This window comes from Gracilinanus agilis, chromosome 4 (genome assembly GCF_016433145.1).
Source record: "Gracilinanus agilis isolate LMUSP501 chromosome 4, AgileGrace, whole genome shotgun sequence".
Taxonomy (NCBI): domain Eukaryota; kingdom Metazoa; phylum Chordata; class Mammalia; order Didelphimorphia; family Didelphidae; genus Gracilinanus; species Gracilinanus agilis.
Window position 1 is genome coordinate 104,085,832 of NC_058133.1, and position 17,960 is coordinate 104,103,791.

General features: G+C 47.3%; 1 protein-coding gene across 1 annotated transcript; it reads right to left on the reverse strand.

The window, feature by feature from the left end:
- Window positions 1-238: 238 nt before the first annotated feature.
- Window positions 239-13,517, reverse strand: ARL8A (ADP ribosylation factor like GTPase 8A). The gene is made up of 7 exons (XM_044671598.1): window positions 13,374-13,517; window positions 4,363-4,443; window positions 3,728-3,801; window positions 3,186-3,279; window positions 2,819-2,886; window positions 1,774-1,844; window positions 239-1,359 (listed from the first exon to the last, which is right to left on the reverse strand). The coding sequence occupies exons 1-7, from the start codon at window positions 13,494-13,496 to the stop codon at window positions 1,310-1,312; spliced, it is 561 nt and encodes a 186-aa protein (XP_044527533.1). The 5' UTR covers window positions 13,497-13,517; the 3' UTR covers window positions 239-1,309.
- Window positions 13,518-17,960: the final 4,443 nt, after the last annotated feature.

Consider the following 17,960-nt stretch of genomic DNA (forward strand, 5'->3'; position numbering starts at 1 on the left):
CTATTAAGGCTGCGCAGGTGAGGAGAGCTAGGATCTGAACCCAGGTCCTTGATTCCCAGGTGATACTCTACCTACCAACCCAGGTCAAGAGGAGAATGTTCCCCACTACAATTAAGCACTGGGAGAATGTTTGGGGTGCCTATGTTGCATGGGCTCCCTGTGTTTTACTCAGTGTAGCCAAGGGTCTGCCTCACTGTACCACATCACTGGAGAAAATAACTGGCAGCAAAAAACCCCCAACACAAAATTGTTAATTTATTCTCGTTATTATTAGGAGGCTGAAAAAAAAATTGTACAGTTACAAGAATCATTTTCCAACAGAAGGAATCCAATATGAGCCAGAAAGTGTTGTAAAAAAAGGGGAGAGAAATGCCACTTTACAATTCATTAAATAAAAACAAAACCAACCCCAAAGAACCAAAATCCCCCATGCTGAGCTCTCTCCTTGTGCAACTCTGCAAAATAAGAACAGAAAGGGAGGCGGGCGAGAGCTGGGGAGGCCCAGGTAGGGCAGGGGCAGGGGACAGGGGCATAGGCCGGTCAGTGGGGGCTGGCCAGGCTGCCCTTTCTGGGGATAAAGGGCCAGGACCAGGCAGGAAAGGAGTTAGGGGGGAGGAAGCCTGAATGAGAATGCTGGCATCTTGACCCCTGTGCCAGATAGATAGTCTTTGGCAACTGATCTGTGCCAGCAGCCCCTCCCCACCTGGAGGGAAGGAAGGGGATCCCATAGGGGTGGCAGCAGAGGGGCAACAGGATGGCTACCAATGCCAGGGCCAGGGTCCAGCCCCAGGACATTAGCCTCTTCCCTGTTTTCCAAGCCTGATATTTCCCCTCCCTAATAGCTTTTCTCCCTCCCAAAAGATTTTTGCCCTCTCCTAACCCACTTCTGGCCCTGGCATTATCATATGGTTGATTTTAGTCATTGCTTAAATTAAAAAATTAAAATATATATACATATATATACTGTACACACAGGACAGTAACTGAACAGTGTTGGGGAGGGCAGAGCAGGGATGGAGTGGTGGTGCAAGGTCGGGAGATGGGCGTGGGGGCTGGGGGAAAGGAACACAGGGCAGAGGAGGGGGAGAAGTTAGCGGGTCCAGGAGGGGTCAGTATTCTTTACAATAAAAACAGGAGTTCAGACCTCAGCAGAACAGGACTCTGGGTCCCTAGAGAGTCCCCCCCTCGCCGCACACACTGAGGAGGGGGCGGGAGGAAGGGGGACGGCAGGGACCGGCAGGGAATGCGGCGGCTTTAGTTGGATGATGGCGTTCCCTGGTGGGGGTGGGGGGTGGGATGGACCGCTGTCTCAGCTTCTCCGTGACTTTGAGTGCTGGATAAGCCACTGTAGGGTGATATCTGTGGGAGGAACGAGACCTGCTGGGTTAGAGTCAATGACCAAGGGGAGGGGAGATCTGCTCTAGTTCAGGAATCACTGGGAGCCTCCTAGAACAGAACTGCTGGGCCCCAGAAGGGGGCACGGTTTGTGGGAGAAGGACAGACACTGTCACCCTGACCTAAAAGCAGCTGCAATGCCAGGGAGGAGACAGGCTTTTAGAGGTGCCTGGAGGACATGAATGTCTGCCGAGAGGACAGAAAGTTAGAGAGCCACAAGGCCGGGGAGGGAGCAGACAGGTCAGAGTGCACAAGGCCTAGGATACTGGAAAACCTGTTTCCTTTATTGTCTGGCTCCCAGGAATGTGCAATCACAGTCCCCTCCCCAGTTCTCCTCTCTCTCTACCCCATCCCCAAATTAGCCCCAAATCTACCTACCAATGTTATCCTTTTCTTTGCAGGAGATAGAATAGCAGCAGATCTCTCGGTCCTGGATAGCGGACAAATTCCTGGGGGTGGGAAATAAAGAAAAGGCTTTTCTCAGAATGGGGGCAGTGGGAGTCCACCCATTGTGGCTAGGGGCTAGAAAGGCTGGGCAGGAGACCTTTAGAAAACCAGCATTGGGTGCCACCCTGTGGCAGAGACTGGGAACAGGTCTCTACTCCTCAGGGCATTGGAGCAGAAAATGATGCCTAGAGGCTGGATTCCTGAGGAAAAACAGGGGCATTTTTGGATGGGGAACTAGGAAGAGAGAGAAAGTGGGAAGTTCTGGGAAAAGTATATGCCTGGGGGTCAGCAGGGCTGGGTTCTAGACTTCCAGCTCTGCCTAACTGGATGTGTGACCTCCAGCCATTCAATTGACCCTCCAAACTGACTCAACTTCCTCATCTGTAAACTGGTAAGGTTGGACTAAAAGCTCCAAAAGCTCTTCTAATGTGCCTTTTAAGTAAATTTCACAAATTAAGCATTGAGTTTTTTCCTAGAGAAATATTTGTGGATTTTAAGGGGGAAATTTTTTACATCTGAAATGGGAGGGAAGTTCCAATGTTGTGCACTTTAAATCTAGAAACCCTCCCTTTTCCATCAATATGAAGGTATGCAGGGCTTAAGAATATCTGAGGAAAGACTAAACAGAAAACAGAAGAGTTGGGAATGAGGGAGGGGAAACATTTTCCCACTGACCAGCTGGGATTGGCCTGAACCTGGGCCTCTCTCCATTGGTTTTCTCATCTGTCAAATAAGGAGGGTTAGCTCTAACAAGATGTCCTAGATCAGTGGTAGAAAACCTTTTAGAGCCCGAGTGCCCAAACTGCAGCCCTCATGCCGCCTGTGAGCCACTCTCTTATCCCAGACAGGGGAGGGAGGAAGCACTCCCATTGGGCTACTGGGCAGAGGAGTGGGTGATGAGAGAAGTCCCCTCTGGCATAAGTGCCATAGATTCGCCAACACAGCCCTAGGCTAAAAAAGAGTGAGGCACACTCACATTTTTTCAATCAGCTCCTTCTCATCCAGAGCACCAGGGAGGTCTCTCTTGTTTCCCAGGACTAGGACCTATTGGGCAGAAAAAGGAGGGAAAGAGGTTTGGGATTCTGGGTTACCAACTACAAAGATTAAAGAACATAGGAGACCCCACAGCGAGGAGGCTTCCAAAGAGACAGCCGTTGCTTTACCCTTCCCTTAACATACAGACACCAGACTCTCCTCCCAAACCCATTCTCTCCCTTAGCCTCCTCTCTCTTCCTTTCCTAACCTTTCTCACTTCCTCTCTCCCTCCACTAGCCTCCCCATTCTTCTTTTCCTAGTCTTTTTTCCTCTTTCCCTCCTCCCTCCCCGAGTCCTGGCTCACTGACCGGGATTCCTTGCAGCTGGGGCTTGTCCAGTAGATTGTGTAGTTCATTTTTGGAAGCTTCAATCTTCTCCTGGTCAGCAGCATCCACCATGTACCTGTGTATATGGGAGGGAAATGGTGACAACACCATGTATAGGCTGAAACACGGAGAGGCTATAGACTCAAAAAGGCAGCAGTACTCTAAATCAAGGGAGCCAAAAAGCCACGGGGCCTCTGGAGTCCAGCAATCTCCTTCCCCACCAATTGCTGATGTTGGGGAAGGAGCTCTGGTCACTGACACTGGGGCCAGCATGGGGCAGGGCCAGGAAGGGCAGAGCAGAGGTGAGGGGGCCCTGGGGCTTACTCACATGCCACCCACAGCCCTGAGGACATTCAGCATGTGGCCAGGTTCCACCTAACGCTCCTGGGCCCCATTTCCCCTGGTCTGAGGGATGCCAGCAGGCCCTGGTGAGGGAACAGGCCAAGAACCTGACTGAGGTGAGGGGCCTAATGAGGGAAAGGTGCAGCGGGGAGCCAGGGTGGACGCTGGGCCCTGACACTCACACGATGGCGCTCACTCCTCGGCAGTATCGCTCCCACATGCTACGGAAACGGGGCTGGCCTCCAATGTCCCAGAGCTGGGATGGGGGGAGAAGAGAGAGAAGGGCTCCAGGTCAGGAAGCACTCACTCCAGCACCCCCAGCCCTGCTGGATTCATGTTTCTCTCCCCATTCCACTACCACTAGCACCTCTGAAAGCATCTCTGATTTATTCCCACAGGCCCTTGTAACTCTCTAATGGATTTCATAAGTAATAATTCTGAGCCTAACAAGTCAATCAAAGAGTGCTTACGATGTGCAAAGCGCTGGGGTTAGCACTGGGTGTAGACAGTCCCTGCTCTCAAGGAGCTCTAATGGGAGAGACAATGCTCATTGACCAGGCATGTTGGTCTGATGTCTTCACTAGACGACACATAGTTCCATCAGGTCAGGGGCCAAATTGGAATTCAACTTGGGAACCTTCTCAGTGCCGAGACCTATGTTCTGTACAAAGTGGGCACTAATGCTCCCCCATCCTCTGATGCCCCTCACTGCTGGGAACCCTTTACCCTGAAGAGTTAGAAGGCTGTTTCTCCTCCTGCTGGCCTCACTTTCATGCCCTGCTCTCTACGTTCAGGCTGGGCCTTCTCCCCCTCTCACCTTGATAGTCACATTTCCTTTGGTGATTTTGCGCATGTTGAACCCTACAGTCGGGATCATGTCTTCATTGAACTGTCCTGACTGGAAGAAGAATCAGAATTAGAGGTATGGCTCCCCAACACAGTAAAAGGAATGCAGGACCTTTACATGTCTGAAAAAATCATCAAGATGGGGGCAGCTGGGTGGCTCAGTGGATAGAGCCAGTTCTGGAGATAAAGAAGTCCTGGGTTCAAATGTTATCTCAGACATTTCTTTGTTGTATGACCATGGGCAAGATTCTAAGAGAGAAAGGAAGAGTTAAAAAAAAAAAATCAGGATGGACATCTAGATTTCTAAATATGCGTGAAGGCATGCCCAGATGTTATCTTGGTTGTCCTCTGCTTCAAAACTGGGCTGTGCCTAAATCAATCCAGGTACTTGGCCCATATTTAAACCTCTCCAAGGAGAAAGAGAACACAACTTTCATCAGGGGAAGATCTCAATGTTTCTCACCTTGGATTGTCAAGAACTTCTTCCCAGAATTCTAATAATCCCCATTTTAGAGTGCTTCAAGGTTTATTTCTATGACTAATTATGATAATTGCTTTTCTAATGTTTTTCCCCCACCCCTTGGTCACAGCAAATACTTTTTTGGATATATTGCTGGAGATTTTTTGCTAAGATTTTATTTTAAATCTTTATATCCATATTCATTAGTAAAATTTATCCAAAGTTCTCTTTCTCTGTGGTATCCTTCCTTAGTTGCACTTTTAAGGTTTGCAAAGCACTTTCCTCACAATAACCCTATGGAATCAGAGTTATAATTCCTATTTTACAAATAAATAGACCCAAAAGACCCTATGGTCTCATAGCTATTTAACACTTTACTTTCTTGAGCCCAGTGATTCAAGTCCATCTGTCTTTTTTTTTTTTTTTTTTTTTTTAACCTTTACTTTCTGTCTTAGTAACAATTCTAAGACAAAAGGGCAAGGGCTAGGCAAATGGGGTTAGGTGACTTGCCCAGGGTTACACAGCTAGAACATGTCTGAAGCTTTTAAGCTCAGGTCCTCCTGACTCCAGCCTGGCATTCTATCTACTGTACTACCTAGTTGCCCCAAGGCATTTGTTTACTATAATATACTACCTTTTAACCTGTAATTCATAAAATGCAATAGAAACCCTTCTCTTAATACTCTGTGGGGATGGAGGGCAGTTATTTCAGAGCATTAGATAAACCATTCAAGTTATACCTCAGCCTATTCCTTTCTAAGGAAAAATTCAGTTTATTTTGGATTATATTCACATAGTGTAGGTTATTCATTTTGTGGATAATCCATGGTAAATGTTTAGTTTCAGGTAGGCTTCTCCCCATTCTCCTAGAATGTCTGGATTGCATTATTCCACCTTCAGGGATATAATACAGACCAATTTTCACATCAGCCTGAGTCAACAAACACCAGAAAAGTAATTGTGCCACCCTCAAATCATACCATGTTCCAAAAGCAAATGAATTTTCCCCCTTTCTATTACTTTATGGCTAGTTTTTATTTTTCTATTGCCTTCATCTCCCAATCTATCTCTGACTTTTGCCATATCTAACATTTGACCCATATTATGATTCACTTCCCTTAATCTGGATAACTGGGAATTTGCCCTAATTCTGCTTTTCATCTATTTGTAAATTGCTTCCTTATTTCTATTTCTCTTCTCTGGATTATTTTCAAGACCTCTGATGAGGCAGTCTCCTGTCGTAGAAAGCATCCTGGGTTTAGAGACAGTCGCTGGGATTGAATCTTAGTTCTACTTATTACCTCTATGACCTAGGCAAGTCTTCTGTCCTGCTCTGGGTCTGCCTCATCTAGAAAATGAAGCCACTGGACTAGAAGACTTCTAAATCTGATTCTCTGATCCTATGAGCTGTATGACCTTGGGAAAATTAGTCCCTTTTCTGGAACCTCAGTCTCCTTTTATGCCACATGAAGGAATTGGTCTAGATCGGTGGTTCCCAAACTTTTTTGACCTACTGCCCCCTTTCCAGAAAAAATATTATTTAGCGCCCCCTTACAGTTACTGCCCCCAAATGCACCTATGGCCATCACCACCCCCCTAGATTGCTGCAGCACCCACCAGGGGACGGTGGCACCCACTTTGGGAATCACTGGAGATGGTCTCTAATGGTCCTTTTCCCTTTATATCTGTGATTCTCTGGTTCCAATATGTGGTTATATGGTCTCAAAAAAAGCAGGACTAAACTTAGTTGAAAAGATTTGGGGGCAGCTAGGTGGATCGGTGGATATAGCCCTGGGCCTGGAATTGAGAGGACCTGGGTTCAATATGACCTCAGATATTTCTAGCAATGTGACCCTGGACAAGTCACTTAACTCCCATAGCCTAGTCCCTGCCTTTTGGTCTTAAGTGTTGTTACTAAGCCTTACTAAGTAAGGTTTAAAAAAGATTTTTTTTAATGTCATAATACACACAAGGCATATACCCATTTCTCTATAGGAGCAGCACTAGGTTTACTACAACTTTAAGGGTAACAATTCCTTTGTCACTTGGGCATCATTAAATGGTGTTGAGGTCTTTAAGCAGAAACTGAATGACCACTTGTTGGGTGTTATGGTGGGGATTTCTTTTGTATATGGGTTGGACCAGGCAGGGAAGTCGAGAACTGGGATGGCAATGGGCACAAGATCCTCCCCATTTTTGAATTTCAAAGGATCATAATAGATATGGGCTGGAAGGGGCCTTAAAGATATCTGGTCCAGACTTATAATTTTAACGGAGAAATGAAGGCTCTGAAAAGTGTCCACTTGTCCAGTGTCACATAAAAGTAGCAGCTGACAGAGCATGAATTGAACCCAAGTCTTTGACTTCAGACTCAGGGCACTTCCCAGTATATCACAATGACTTCAAAGCAGTCTGTCACATTCTATCCCCCTTTTCCACCAGAATGTGACCCAAGATTTACTAAGTGTGAGGAAATTCTTCCTTGACTCTTGGGGGGAACTGTATGTGGGTATGTCCAGCTGTCCCTATTTCCTCACTCCACTTCTGAATGCAGAATACTATAGCCTTATGAAAACTGCCTGTTGGGGCTGGGGTGGTTGGTCAGATAGGACATGATGGTGGCGGGAACTTAATGTGGGTTTACTTCTGAGAAAAGATGGCAGCAAGAGCTTTTTTGTGGGTGCAGGCCAAGATATGAGCTGGACTCTCTCAGGTCCATTATCTCTTCCTCCTTCCTACAAAGTGGGGCTAGTAGGGCATATTATCATACTGACAAGGTTGGAGATATAGAGCTAGAAGGCACTCTAAGATCTAGTCCAACCCGTCCAAGAGGAAAGTGAGAAAACAAATAAAGAAGTAGCATTTAAATAGTGCTTGAGCACTTTACAAATATTATCTCATTTGATCTTCTTGACAATATTGGGAAGTAGGTACCATTACATTCCCTATTTTATAGGTAAGGAAACTGAAGTAGAAAGTTAATTCCCCAGAGTCACACAGGTCTGAGGCCATATTTGAATTCAGGACATTCTACCTCCAAACCCATGCTCTGTTTGCTACCCAACTAAGACCCAGGGATGCTGAATGATTTCCCACGGTCACCCGCAATATGGTGGATCAGAGATTCAAATCCAGGGACAATTAGTGACTTCAATCCTCCCCACGTTGTACTCCCTAAGGAGGGTTAGCCCCTAATCCTCAATTGGGGTATCCTAGGATCATGACAATGTACTTTCAAATGTATGAGGCACTTTGTTCACAAGGATCCTGTAAGGTAGGTTACTATAGTTATTACTATACCCATTTTACAGAGGAAGGACCTGAGGCTGAGCAAAATGAAAGGACTCAATTAAAGTTACAAAATATCAGGCCTAGAGTTCAGCTCTTTTCAGACTCTAAATCCAGTGGTCTTTCCACCACACTATATTATGCAGCTCCCCAAGACAACAGGCCTGGCTATGAGCAGTCTGTGTTTATTTTATCTTACTTCTTTTAAATCCAAGGACAATCCTTTTTATAAAACCCAGCCTGTTCTCCTGGTAAGCCAAAAGATAGGGCTTCCAGGCTGGACAACACAAAGACTATTTGTATAGTAAAGGAAATAAAAAGGTTAAATCCCTCAATGGCTGGGGGAGGAGGGGACACTTCAAAGGAGAGGATTAATGCTAAAGCAGAAGAGGAAGGAAAACTCCCAGTGGGTTTCACTATGGCCATTTTCCTTTCCTGTCAGGGGTCTAGCTCTCCCCCACTCCCCAAGTCCCCTGAGTCATGTTAAAGCTAAACTAGGGCTCTTGCTTCCTTATAAAAGGGCGTCTGTACCACTAGGATGACTGGCCAAGGTATCAGCAAGGCAAGTCAAAGATGAAATGCCGAGGGAACAAAGGTTCCATCTTCTGAGCATATTGATCATGCCAATTGCCCAACAAATCAGGATCAGGCCTCTTCCTCAGTTTAGGGCTAGATGCCCCAAACGGGGAGTCAGAACTTTATATATTAAAAACAATTAATTAAAGAAGGCCAATCCATTAAAAGGAAACAATACAACATTAGGTAATGTGATTTCTAATTGGATGAAAGATTAAGGACTTTCCAAGTTGGGAGGGGGAAGAGGGAAAGGGTACATTTTCCTGAAATCAGCAAAAGAGGTGTCCTGCTCCCCACGTGCCAGCCAACCATCAAAGGAACAGGGAAACAGTCCCTGACTGAGCAGTGGGGACCAGTTTTCACATAAGACACTTTGGCTGCTTGAGACGGACCCTTATGAGAACAGTTCTTACAGATCTGTGGATCTGACTGTTTCTGGTCAAGACCTACATCCTTGGGGTAGGGTCTCTAAAAAGCAAGGAGAAGGGGGTCAGTTTCCCAGCCACACAGGACTAAGTTCAAACAATGCAATATGGCTTTCTCCCAATTCCCAAAATTGAATCAAGTTTTCTTACCAAACAGAAGTAGGGCTAGCTCTAGAATTGAGTCATAGATGGAGTCCGTGTGCTTCATTCATCTGCCTCAATTCCCACTAGCACTGGCCATCCCAATCCCTCTCGATTCCCTCTGTTTGCCTCAATGGGTTTTAAAGGCTTGTTGCAAGGGGATCATAATGATTAGAGTTGGAAGGAGCCTCAGAGGTCATCAGATCCAAGGTGGCACTTTGTCCAAGGTCACTCAGATAATCAGTGGCAAAGCCAGGATGCAAGCTCCGGTCCTGTGGTCAAGTTCAACACAGTTGGCCACCTCTAACCTTGGAAGCCCAGACCAGGTACCATCCTCTGGGGCAGAAAAACTCCCAGAAAAGGACTAAGAAAAATGGAGATCCTAGGCCTACAAATCGCAACTGTAGTGTAACTCCTTTATTTTAAAGATAAAGTAACTGAAGAATAGAAAAGGGGAAGAAAAGGGGACTGCCTGAGATCACAGGGTATAAAAAACCAAAATCTAATCAAGAGGTAGCAAGGCCCTAGAGTGGAGGCTAAAAGGCAGGGAGACCAGAGCTCAGACTTTCCCTCAGTAAGGCAGGATTCCTAGGTGTGGAACCCCAAGCAAGTTGTTTAAACTTGCTGGGCCTCAGTTTCCTCATTCTGTAAAACAATGCCTGCCTCATGGGGTAGTTAAGACTGCATGAGATGGATTGTGTGAAGGCTCTTTGAACCTTAAAGTGCTCCATAAATACTGCTGGCTGTTTTTGATCCCATCCCAACCACAATTGAATCCATAAAGACTGGCCAAAGGGAAACAAGACAAGTAATAGCAGCTGACCTTTAAGGGGTTTTACAAAGGACTTTCCTCACATCCCTACAAACTAAGAGAAAGCTCCTACTGTAATGATGCTGAGAACCCTGAGTCTTCTATCACTTGCAGGATGGCCCTGGCTAAGTTGCTTCCCTCTCTGAGTTTTGGTTTCTCATTTTTTTTTTTAAACCCTTAACTTCCGGTGTATTGTCTCATAGGTGGAAGAGTGGTAAGGGTGGGCAATGGGGGTCAAGTGACTTGCCCAGGGTCACTCAGCTGGGAAGTGGCTGAGGTCGGATTTGAACCTAGGACCTCCTGTCTCTAGGCCTGACTCTCAATCCACTGAGCTACCCAGCTGCCCCTGGTTTTTCATCTTTTAATGCAAGGGGTTGAGCTCTGTGATCAATAAGGCACATTTTTGGGGAGTTTCAGTTCCTTCTCTGTGAAACAGTAAGAGTTCCTATCTCTTAGGAGTAGAGGAGATATCCTGAAAGGAAAGGAAACATTTTGTGGCTCAGTCTCCTCAGCTTACAAATAATATATACATAAAGTGAACAAGAATTGAGCAGCAAATGGATATGGGGGCAAGTGGGAATTCTAGGAGAACTAGCAGGGAACAAGCACCCTTAGTTTCACCCTCTCCTGTTCTGTTAATAAAGTCAGGAGCTAAGCCATGAAGCAGGTAGGTGGTACAGTGGATGATAGAGCACTGGGGTGGAAGGCAGGAAGCTTTGAGTTCAAATCCAGCCTCATATACTTCCAAAGCTGTATGACCTTTGATAAGTCACTTAAACCTCTGCTCCCTCAGTTTCCTCTATAGAAAAATGGGGATCATTTTAGCTACTTCCTGGGGTTGTTGTGGGGATCAAATGAAGTAATATTTGTAAAAGCACTCAAAACAATACCTGACACACAGTAGATGCTAAATAAATGCTTATTGTTATCCCCTACACCCTTGACTCAGTTTCTTGATGAAACTCATTTTGCTACTCTGAATGGGAGTAGAAGTCAAAAACTTCAGTCTCACCAGCTACAGAAGTTCTCTTTGGTTTTAACCTTATTTCTGAACAGCATCCTCTATGCAAATTCAAGTTCTAGAAGCCCTCTGGGGCTTAGATAGTAGGTGGAAGTAACTCAAGAGAAAAATGGAGAGGTTTCTTGGAGTCACTAAGCAAGGAAGAGTCGTGGGGGCTGGAGTACAAGGCTATTGGTGTTTTTGAGGACTTCCCTTTAAAGATGGTCAAGTTCACCTGCCTTCCCTTCTGTAGTCTGCCTGTTGGGTTGGCAAATTTGAACTGAATCAAAGAGAAGAGAGCAGCCCAGCAGATAAGCACCTCATGGGCCTCTTAGAGGCATCTTTAATATAGGTGCTAGGCTGGGATTCAGAATTCTTATGTTGTATTCTTGCACATCTCCCAACACTGGGTATGGTGCCAGTCCTGGACAGAGGAGGACCTTCTAACAGATTCTTTTCCAGGGTCACAAATATGGGCCACAGTGACAGCATGGCAGAGGAGATAAGTGTGTTGTCAGCTCTAATAATTAGAGTTATGGGGACTGCTGCTCAAAGGGGAGGTGGGTGTGGGAATGCCTAGTAAGGGCAATGGATGGATTTCTTTATCGGTCAATTCCTTTCCAGGAACATGGCCTCATTTATACTCCATCAGGAGCCCTACACAAGGGATTGTGGGTAATACAAGGCTGTCTGTCCCCCTTGCCCCACACTGTTCCCTAGGCTGAGAGTAGAACAGCATCAACATCTCTCAAGCTCATACTTGAGGAATTTCTTTCAGGTCCCAGGGTCCCAGCATTCTACCCATTCTACCAATCCAGCCAGAACTACAGAATTCAGATGATAAGACTATGGGAAATAGAAAGGACCTTGAAGATCATTTTGTCCAAACTTCTCATTTTCTCCCTCAAGTCCTTCATTTCAGAAATAAGGAACTGAGGCCCACAGACTTGCCCAAGGTCACCCAGCCAAACAGCACAATAAAACCTGGTTCTATTTCTCTAATTCCTAATGCAATTCTCTTTGCACCACACAATATTGTCATCTAGCTTTCATTTCATGGGATTTGCCAACAATTTATTATTGTTTAAAAGAAAACACCTCAGTCTATCCTAGATTTGTTTCCCAAGGTGCACATTTCTTGCAAGCAAAAACCCAACATTAATCCAAATTCACCAGCAATTTCAAGCCACTTGGCCCACTCATATTAGGAATGGGCCTCTCTGGTTACCACCCTGCTTTGTGTTCCCAAGAAAACAGTAACTCCCTCTCTGAATCTGACTTCCCCAAAGTCAAGGGTTTTGAGATCGGTTCAGAAGAGAACTTGGGGCTCCTGTCCGTCTCTGGAGCAAGCCAAAGGTCCCCAATGACCTCCGATGCTGCCTAAGAGGCCCTTGGCTTTAGATGTGGGGATCTGAGGGGGATCTTGAGTACGAAGACGTGGGTGAGCAGTCAGGCCTAAGGATCTCCAAGTCAATGGGCCTGAAGGCTGGATGGGGAAGGGGCAGAGGTTATTTCTAGAGCATCTGGGAACTGAAGGGTAAACTCATGTGACTCTCTGGAGGCCTGCCCGGCCCTTCTCCCCATTCCCCGCCCACCCCAGGCCTGATGTGATGACATCTGTCTCGAGGATCCAGGATAAAAGATCCTGAAATGCTGACACTTCTTCCAAGCCCTGCTGCCATTTACCAACTGGGGGAACTCGGGTGGTAAGGCAGTGGAAATCACCTAGAATTCCAGGGAGGTTCTCTCGCCTGCCCACGGAATCAACACCCCACCAGCCCCTGGGCAGCCCTAGCCTCGGGCTTGAGGCCGAGTGCCGTGGAAGGGGGGGATGCTCGGCCCCCACCCACTGCTCCGCACCCCACCCTCCGCTGAGGGATGCAGGCCGAGCAGGCCGCAGCCATGACTGCAGCCACGGCTCTCACACCCAGCAGCTGCTCTGCCCCTTTGGAGAAAGGGGTCAGTCCCTCATGGTCCCCGGCTCCACCTGCACAGCGACCCTCCCAGCCTCCCCTCCCCCAACGCGTCCCATAGGGCCCGAGGAAGTGGCCGCTTGGCTCCAGTTCCCCGCGGGGGGCCCACGAGGGGCCCACGAGGGTGACATCTCCCCTCCCCCTTCTGCTGCCCTTCCTCTTCCGGCTGGGAGGGGCTGCCCCGGGGGGGGGGGTCTCTAAGTGCCTCGACCCCCGCCCTCCCGAGGGGGCCCCGGGTGGCTTTCGCCGCGTCATGCCGCCCCCTCCCCCCCCCCCCCCAGCCAGGGCCGGAGGCCCCGGCAGCGTACCGCGATCACGTTGACGAAGGTGGTCTTGCCCGAATACTGCAGCCCCACGAGCGTGAGCTCCATCTCTTCCTTCCAGAATAAGGCCTTGAACCAGTCCAGCAGCTTGTTGAACAAAGCGATCATGGTGGCGGCTCCGGCCGCGGGCCCCGCCCGCTCCTGCCCTACCGCGCTCCGCTCTGGGCCGCGCCGCCCGCCTGCCCGCCCGGCCCGCGGGCCCGGCCCGCCACTGGGGGAACTAGGCGGCTTGGTGCAGCCGCCGCTCCGACACGCCCGGCGCCGCCCGCCTGCTCTTCCGTCAGTCCGTGGGCTGCGGTCCGGCCGCTCCCCCTGTGTATCTGACTGACTGACTGTCCGACTGTTTATCTGTGCAGCGGGCCCTCGCCCGCCTGTACGCCTGCCGCCTTCCCCGAGCGGCCCTGGAGCTGCCAGCTGCCCGCTGCCTGCACGCTTGCCCGTCCGCTCGCCAGGCCTCGGAGCAGCCGCCGCAGAACCAGCAGCAACAGCAGCAGGAGCAGCTCCCGCCCGCCGATGGGTGTGGCCTCAGAGCCCTCCCTCTCTGGCCCCTGCCGCCGCCGCCGCCGCCGCCGCGGATGCTGCTGATGCTGCGGCCGCTGCTGCCGTTTCTGCTGCTCCGCTACCCTCTGCTCCTCCTCCCATCCCTCCTCCTCCTCCTCCTGCTCCTGCTGCTCTGCTTTCCTCCACACCTTCTCCCATCCTTCCTCCTACCATCCCTCCTCCTTTTCCTATCCCCTCTCTTCCTCCCATCCCTCCTCCTTCCATCTCTCCTCCTTCTCCTGCTGTTGCCGCTGCTCTGCTTTCCTCCACACCTCCTCCCATCCCTCCTCCTGCTATCCCTCCTCCTCCCATCTTTCCTCCTCCTCTTCCCATCCTTCCTTTCCCCATCTCCCCTCCTCTTGCTTGCTGCTCTCTTTCCCTTCCATCCTTATTCTCCTTTCCCTTTCTCCTGTTTTCCTTCCCTGCCCCTCAGTGGCTCCCTAGTTGAGGAGCATGGGGAGGTAGAAGGTGAAGGTGGGCAGCCAGGAGGAATGTGACTCAAGAGATACATTTTTGAGAGAATTGTTTGCTGCCATTTTGCCCCCCTTTTTTGTTGGCATACAGTAGATACCATACCTAAGACTCCCTGTGAGACATACAGTAGGTGCCTTAAAGGCTTCTTGTGAGACAGTTGTCTTGCCTGCCTTGCCACACAGTAGGAGTCCTAACATAGACTTATTGTTTTGTTAAATAGAGAACACTTTAAATTTTGCAAGGCCAAGGGGGATTCATAATAGTTCCTCCCTTCCAGGGTTGTTGTGAGGATAAAATTCATAAACTGCTTTACAAACCTTAAAGTGGTGTAGGCAGTTGCCATGATTGTGATTTTTAGTTGATTCTCCCCATAGGCACTGTGAGGTAACCAGTTAATCAGTCAACATTTATTAAGAGGCTACTGTGTGCCCCGCACTGTGCAAAACACTATGGCAGGCATTTTTATGGCATCCTTATTCTCATTTTTCAGATGAAGAAACTGAGGCCCGAGAAGTTTTACTCTTAAGCTCTAGCATCTAGAAGTGCTCAAAGTAGGTGTTTAATAAATATTTGTTGACTTGATGGCTTTCCTGGGTCATGTGGGTAGTATTAGAGACAGGATTTGAACTTGTTTCTTTCTGTCGTGTTTTCTGTACTCTTTGCATTATGCCATGTTTGTTTGTTTGTTTATGCGGAGAAATGGTTGAGGGGAAAAGGACTAAAAGAGTCTTCCACAGAAAAACCTTGGAAAGACTTATGCAAAGGGAAGTGAGCAGAACCAGAACAGTACACAGTAACAGCAATATTGTATGATGATTGACTGAAGAACTTGGCTATCCTCAGCAATATAGTAATCCGAGACAATTCCAAAGGATCCAAGGAAAAATGCTGTCCGATTTCTTTTCTTTTCTTTTCTTTTCTTTTCTTTTCTTTTCTTTTCTTTTCTTTTCTTTTCTTTTTTTTTAAACCCTCATCTTCCATCTTGGAGTCAATACAGAGTATTCGCTCCAAGGCAAAGGAGTGGTAAGGGTAGGCAATGGGGGTCAAGTGACTTGCCCAGGGTCACACAGCTGGGAAGTGTCTGAGGTCACATTTGAACCTAGGACCTCCTGTCTCTAGGCCTGACTCTCAATCCACTGAGCTACCCAGCTGCCCCATTTTTTTTTAATTAAAAAAATTTTTTTTTTTTTGCTGTCCACTTTCTGAGAAAGAACTAATGGAGTCTGAATGCAAATTGAAGCATACCATTTTTCACTTTATTTTTTTTGTCTGTTTTCTTTCACAACATGACTAACATGGAAATATTTTGCATGATTGCACATGTATAACCTATATCAAATTGCTTGCTGTCTCAGGGAGGTGGGAGGGAGAGAATTTGGAACTCAACATTTAAAATATTATTTTTACATGTAATTGGAAAAAATATTTTAAGGGTCTTCCAGTCCTCTTAATCAACACACAACCCATTTCTTCTGTCATCTCTCACCCCTACCCCCCAAAAGAGTACCAAGGTTTTTCTTGCCATCTTTAGTTGTATGACCTCCCTGAGTCACATCTGGGGATGTTTATAAAATTAGCTCACTTGATCTGATGATGGCTGAGGTCAGCCTTTCAGTGAAGCTCTGGGGTATGTGTTAATGTGTGTGAGGAGTTGGGGGGTGTGATAAAGAAGGAGTAGGAGGAATAGTAGGGGGAAAGGCAGCTGCTGCATAATAATACTGAAAGGAGGCTTGGGTTTGGAGTCAGAGGACCTGAGTTTGGATTTAGACTCTATTTAACTCCCTGTGTGACATTATACAGCTTTCATTATCTCTCTGGGTCTCAGTATCCCCCTCTGTATAATGAGAGGGTGAAACTAGATTTCTAAGGCTCCTTCCAGCTCTAAATTCTCCAGTTCTAGGGATATAAGGGAATTGGGAGAAGGGAGGGAGAGAGAGATAGATAGATGGGGGGGGGGGAAGTAGGCATTCTTGGTAGCTAAAAGTAGTGATGGGAATGGGACTTTCTGAGAAGATAACCAGAGGGTATAACTTGAAGCCACCAGTTGAAAATGAATTATTAAGTGCCCACAGAGGATACAGGCACCATATGCTGAGCCCCAGCTGCACAAATTGCACTGAGGCAACAAATAGCCTCATTTTGGTCTTTTATTTCCCCAGCCCACCCCTCCTTCCTGTGACCTACAGAAGCAACCCACTTGTGTAAGAAAGACTCTGGCCTGGATAGAGTCGTTATGGTTAATGTGATTCTTACTACTGTCCCTGTGGTTAAAAAAAAAAAAAAAAGAGGGGGGGAGGTCTGGTTGATAAGAATTTCTAACTGGGGATTTCCAGGGAAGAAGGTTCATATGAGGGGAAGGAAAAGGTTTGTCTGTTTGGTTAAGAAATAAACAGTTTCCCTCATGAGGTACCCGATAGGTCTGGCCTGCCAACCGTTACTGCCCTCAAAATAGCCCTATTGAAGGGCACCCTTCCCCCAGCTAAGATAGACATTTGCTGGACCAGCCTGCATCTTCCTGGGCTATCTGTCCCACCCTAGTCTCAGGCTTCGATTGCTTTTCTGGGCCTCAAGCTTCAGGGCAGTTCCCAGGTAATGTTTACTGCCTCTGGGGCCAAGTAGCAGGTTTTGGTTTTAAACTGCACTTTACTGACTCCAAATCTTATGAGCATATTTTATTTATTTGTTTTTAAAACACCTTTCTGTCTTGGAATCAATACTGTATATTGGCTCCAAGGCAGAAGAGTGGTAAGGGCTAGGCAATGGGGGTCAAGTGACTTGCCCAGGGTCACACAGCTAGGAAGTGTCTGAGGGCAGATTTGAACCTAGGACCTCCAGCCTTTAGGTCTGGCTCTCAATCCACTGAGCCACCCAGCTTAGGTCTTCCTATTGACCATCACTGTGCCTGGAACAAAAATCAAATTGCTCTTAAAATCTTTATTTTTGGCTAAAATGAAACAAAATAACAGAGACTCAATACAACCTTCCTGGAGCCCTTAGCTGTCCACCTTCCAAGAGGCCCCTTCTCCCTAAATCCCTAGGAAACAACTTCAGCTAGGGAAGAATAATACCTGCCTTCCTGAGTAGGACAGTTTGATTTTTGGATCTGGAAGGAGATAATCTAGTGCAATTCTCTCCTTTTACATCAGAGGCTAGAGTGTTGGTAACTTGTCCAAGGTCACATACTCTAAAGACCACACCTAAGACTTAAGCCTATATCCCTTAACTCCCAATTTAAATGTCCCTGAGGAATTGAAATATCTGCTTGAAGAATTCAGTAAATGATATTTATAGCTTTAACGATCCTGTCCAGCCTCAATATCCCTCTCAACACTTTCTTATTAGCCAGTCTCTTCTTGCTTGTCCTGATCCCTAAACTTTGAGAAGGAATTGTCTAAATCAGTGAAATTCAATTTTAGGAGCCTTTTTGGAAATCAAGGATGGTGATGGTTATACCACCTCCCTGCTCTGATGGGGTAAGGAATATCATCCCTTCCCAAGAGGACATGAGGAAGGGTAACACACACTTGCCCTTCCGGAGATGGGAGCAAGTTGTGATAG

Coding starts and splice junctions, on each gene's coding strand:
- ARL8A (XM_044671598.1), bottom strand. CDS start 13,496: ATGATCGCTTTGTTCAACAAGCTGCTGGACTGGTTCAAGGCCTTATTC. Junction 3,802..4,362: donor AAGGAAATGTGACTATCAAG/GTGAGAGGGGGA, acceptor CCCCCATCCCAG/CTCTGGGACATTGGAGGCCA. Junction 3,280..3,727: donor CGAGGAGTGAGCGCCATCGT/GTGAGTGTCAGG, acceptor CCATATACACAG/GTACATGGTGGATGCTGCTG.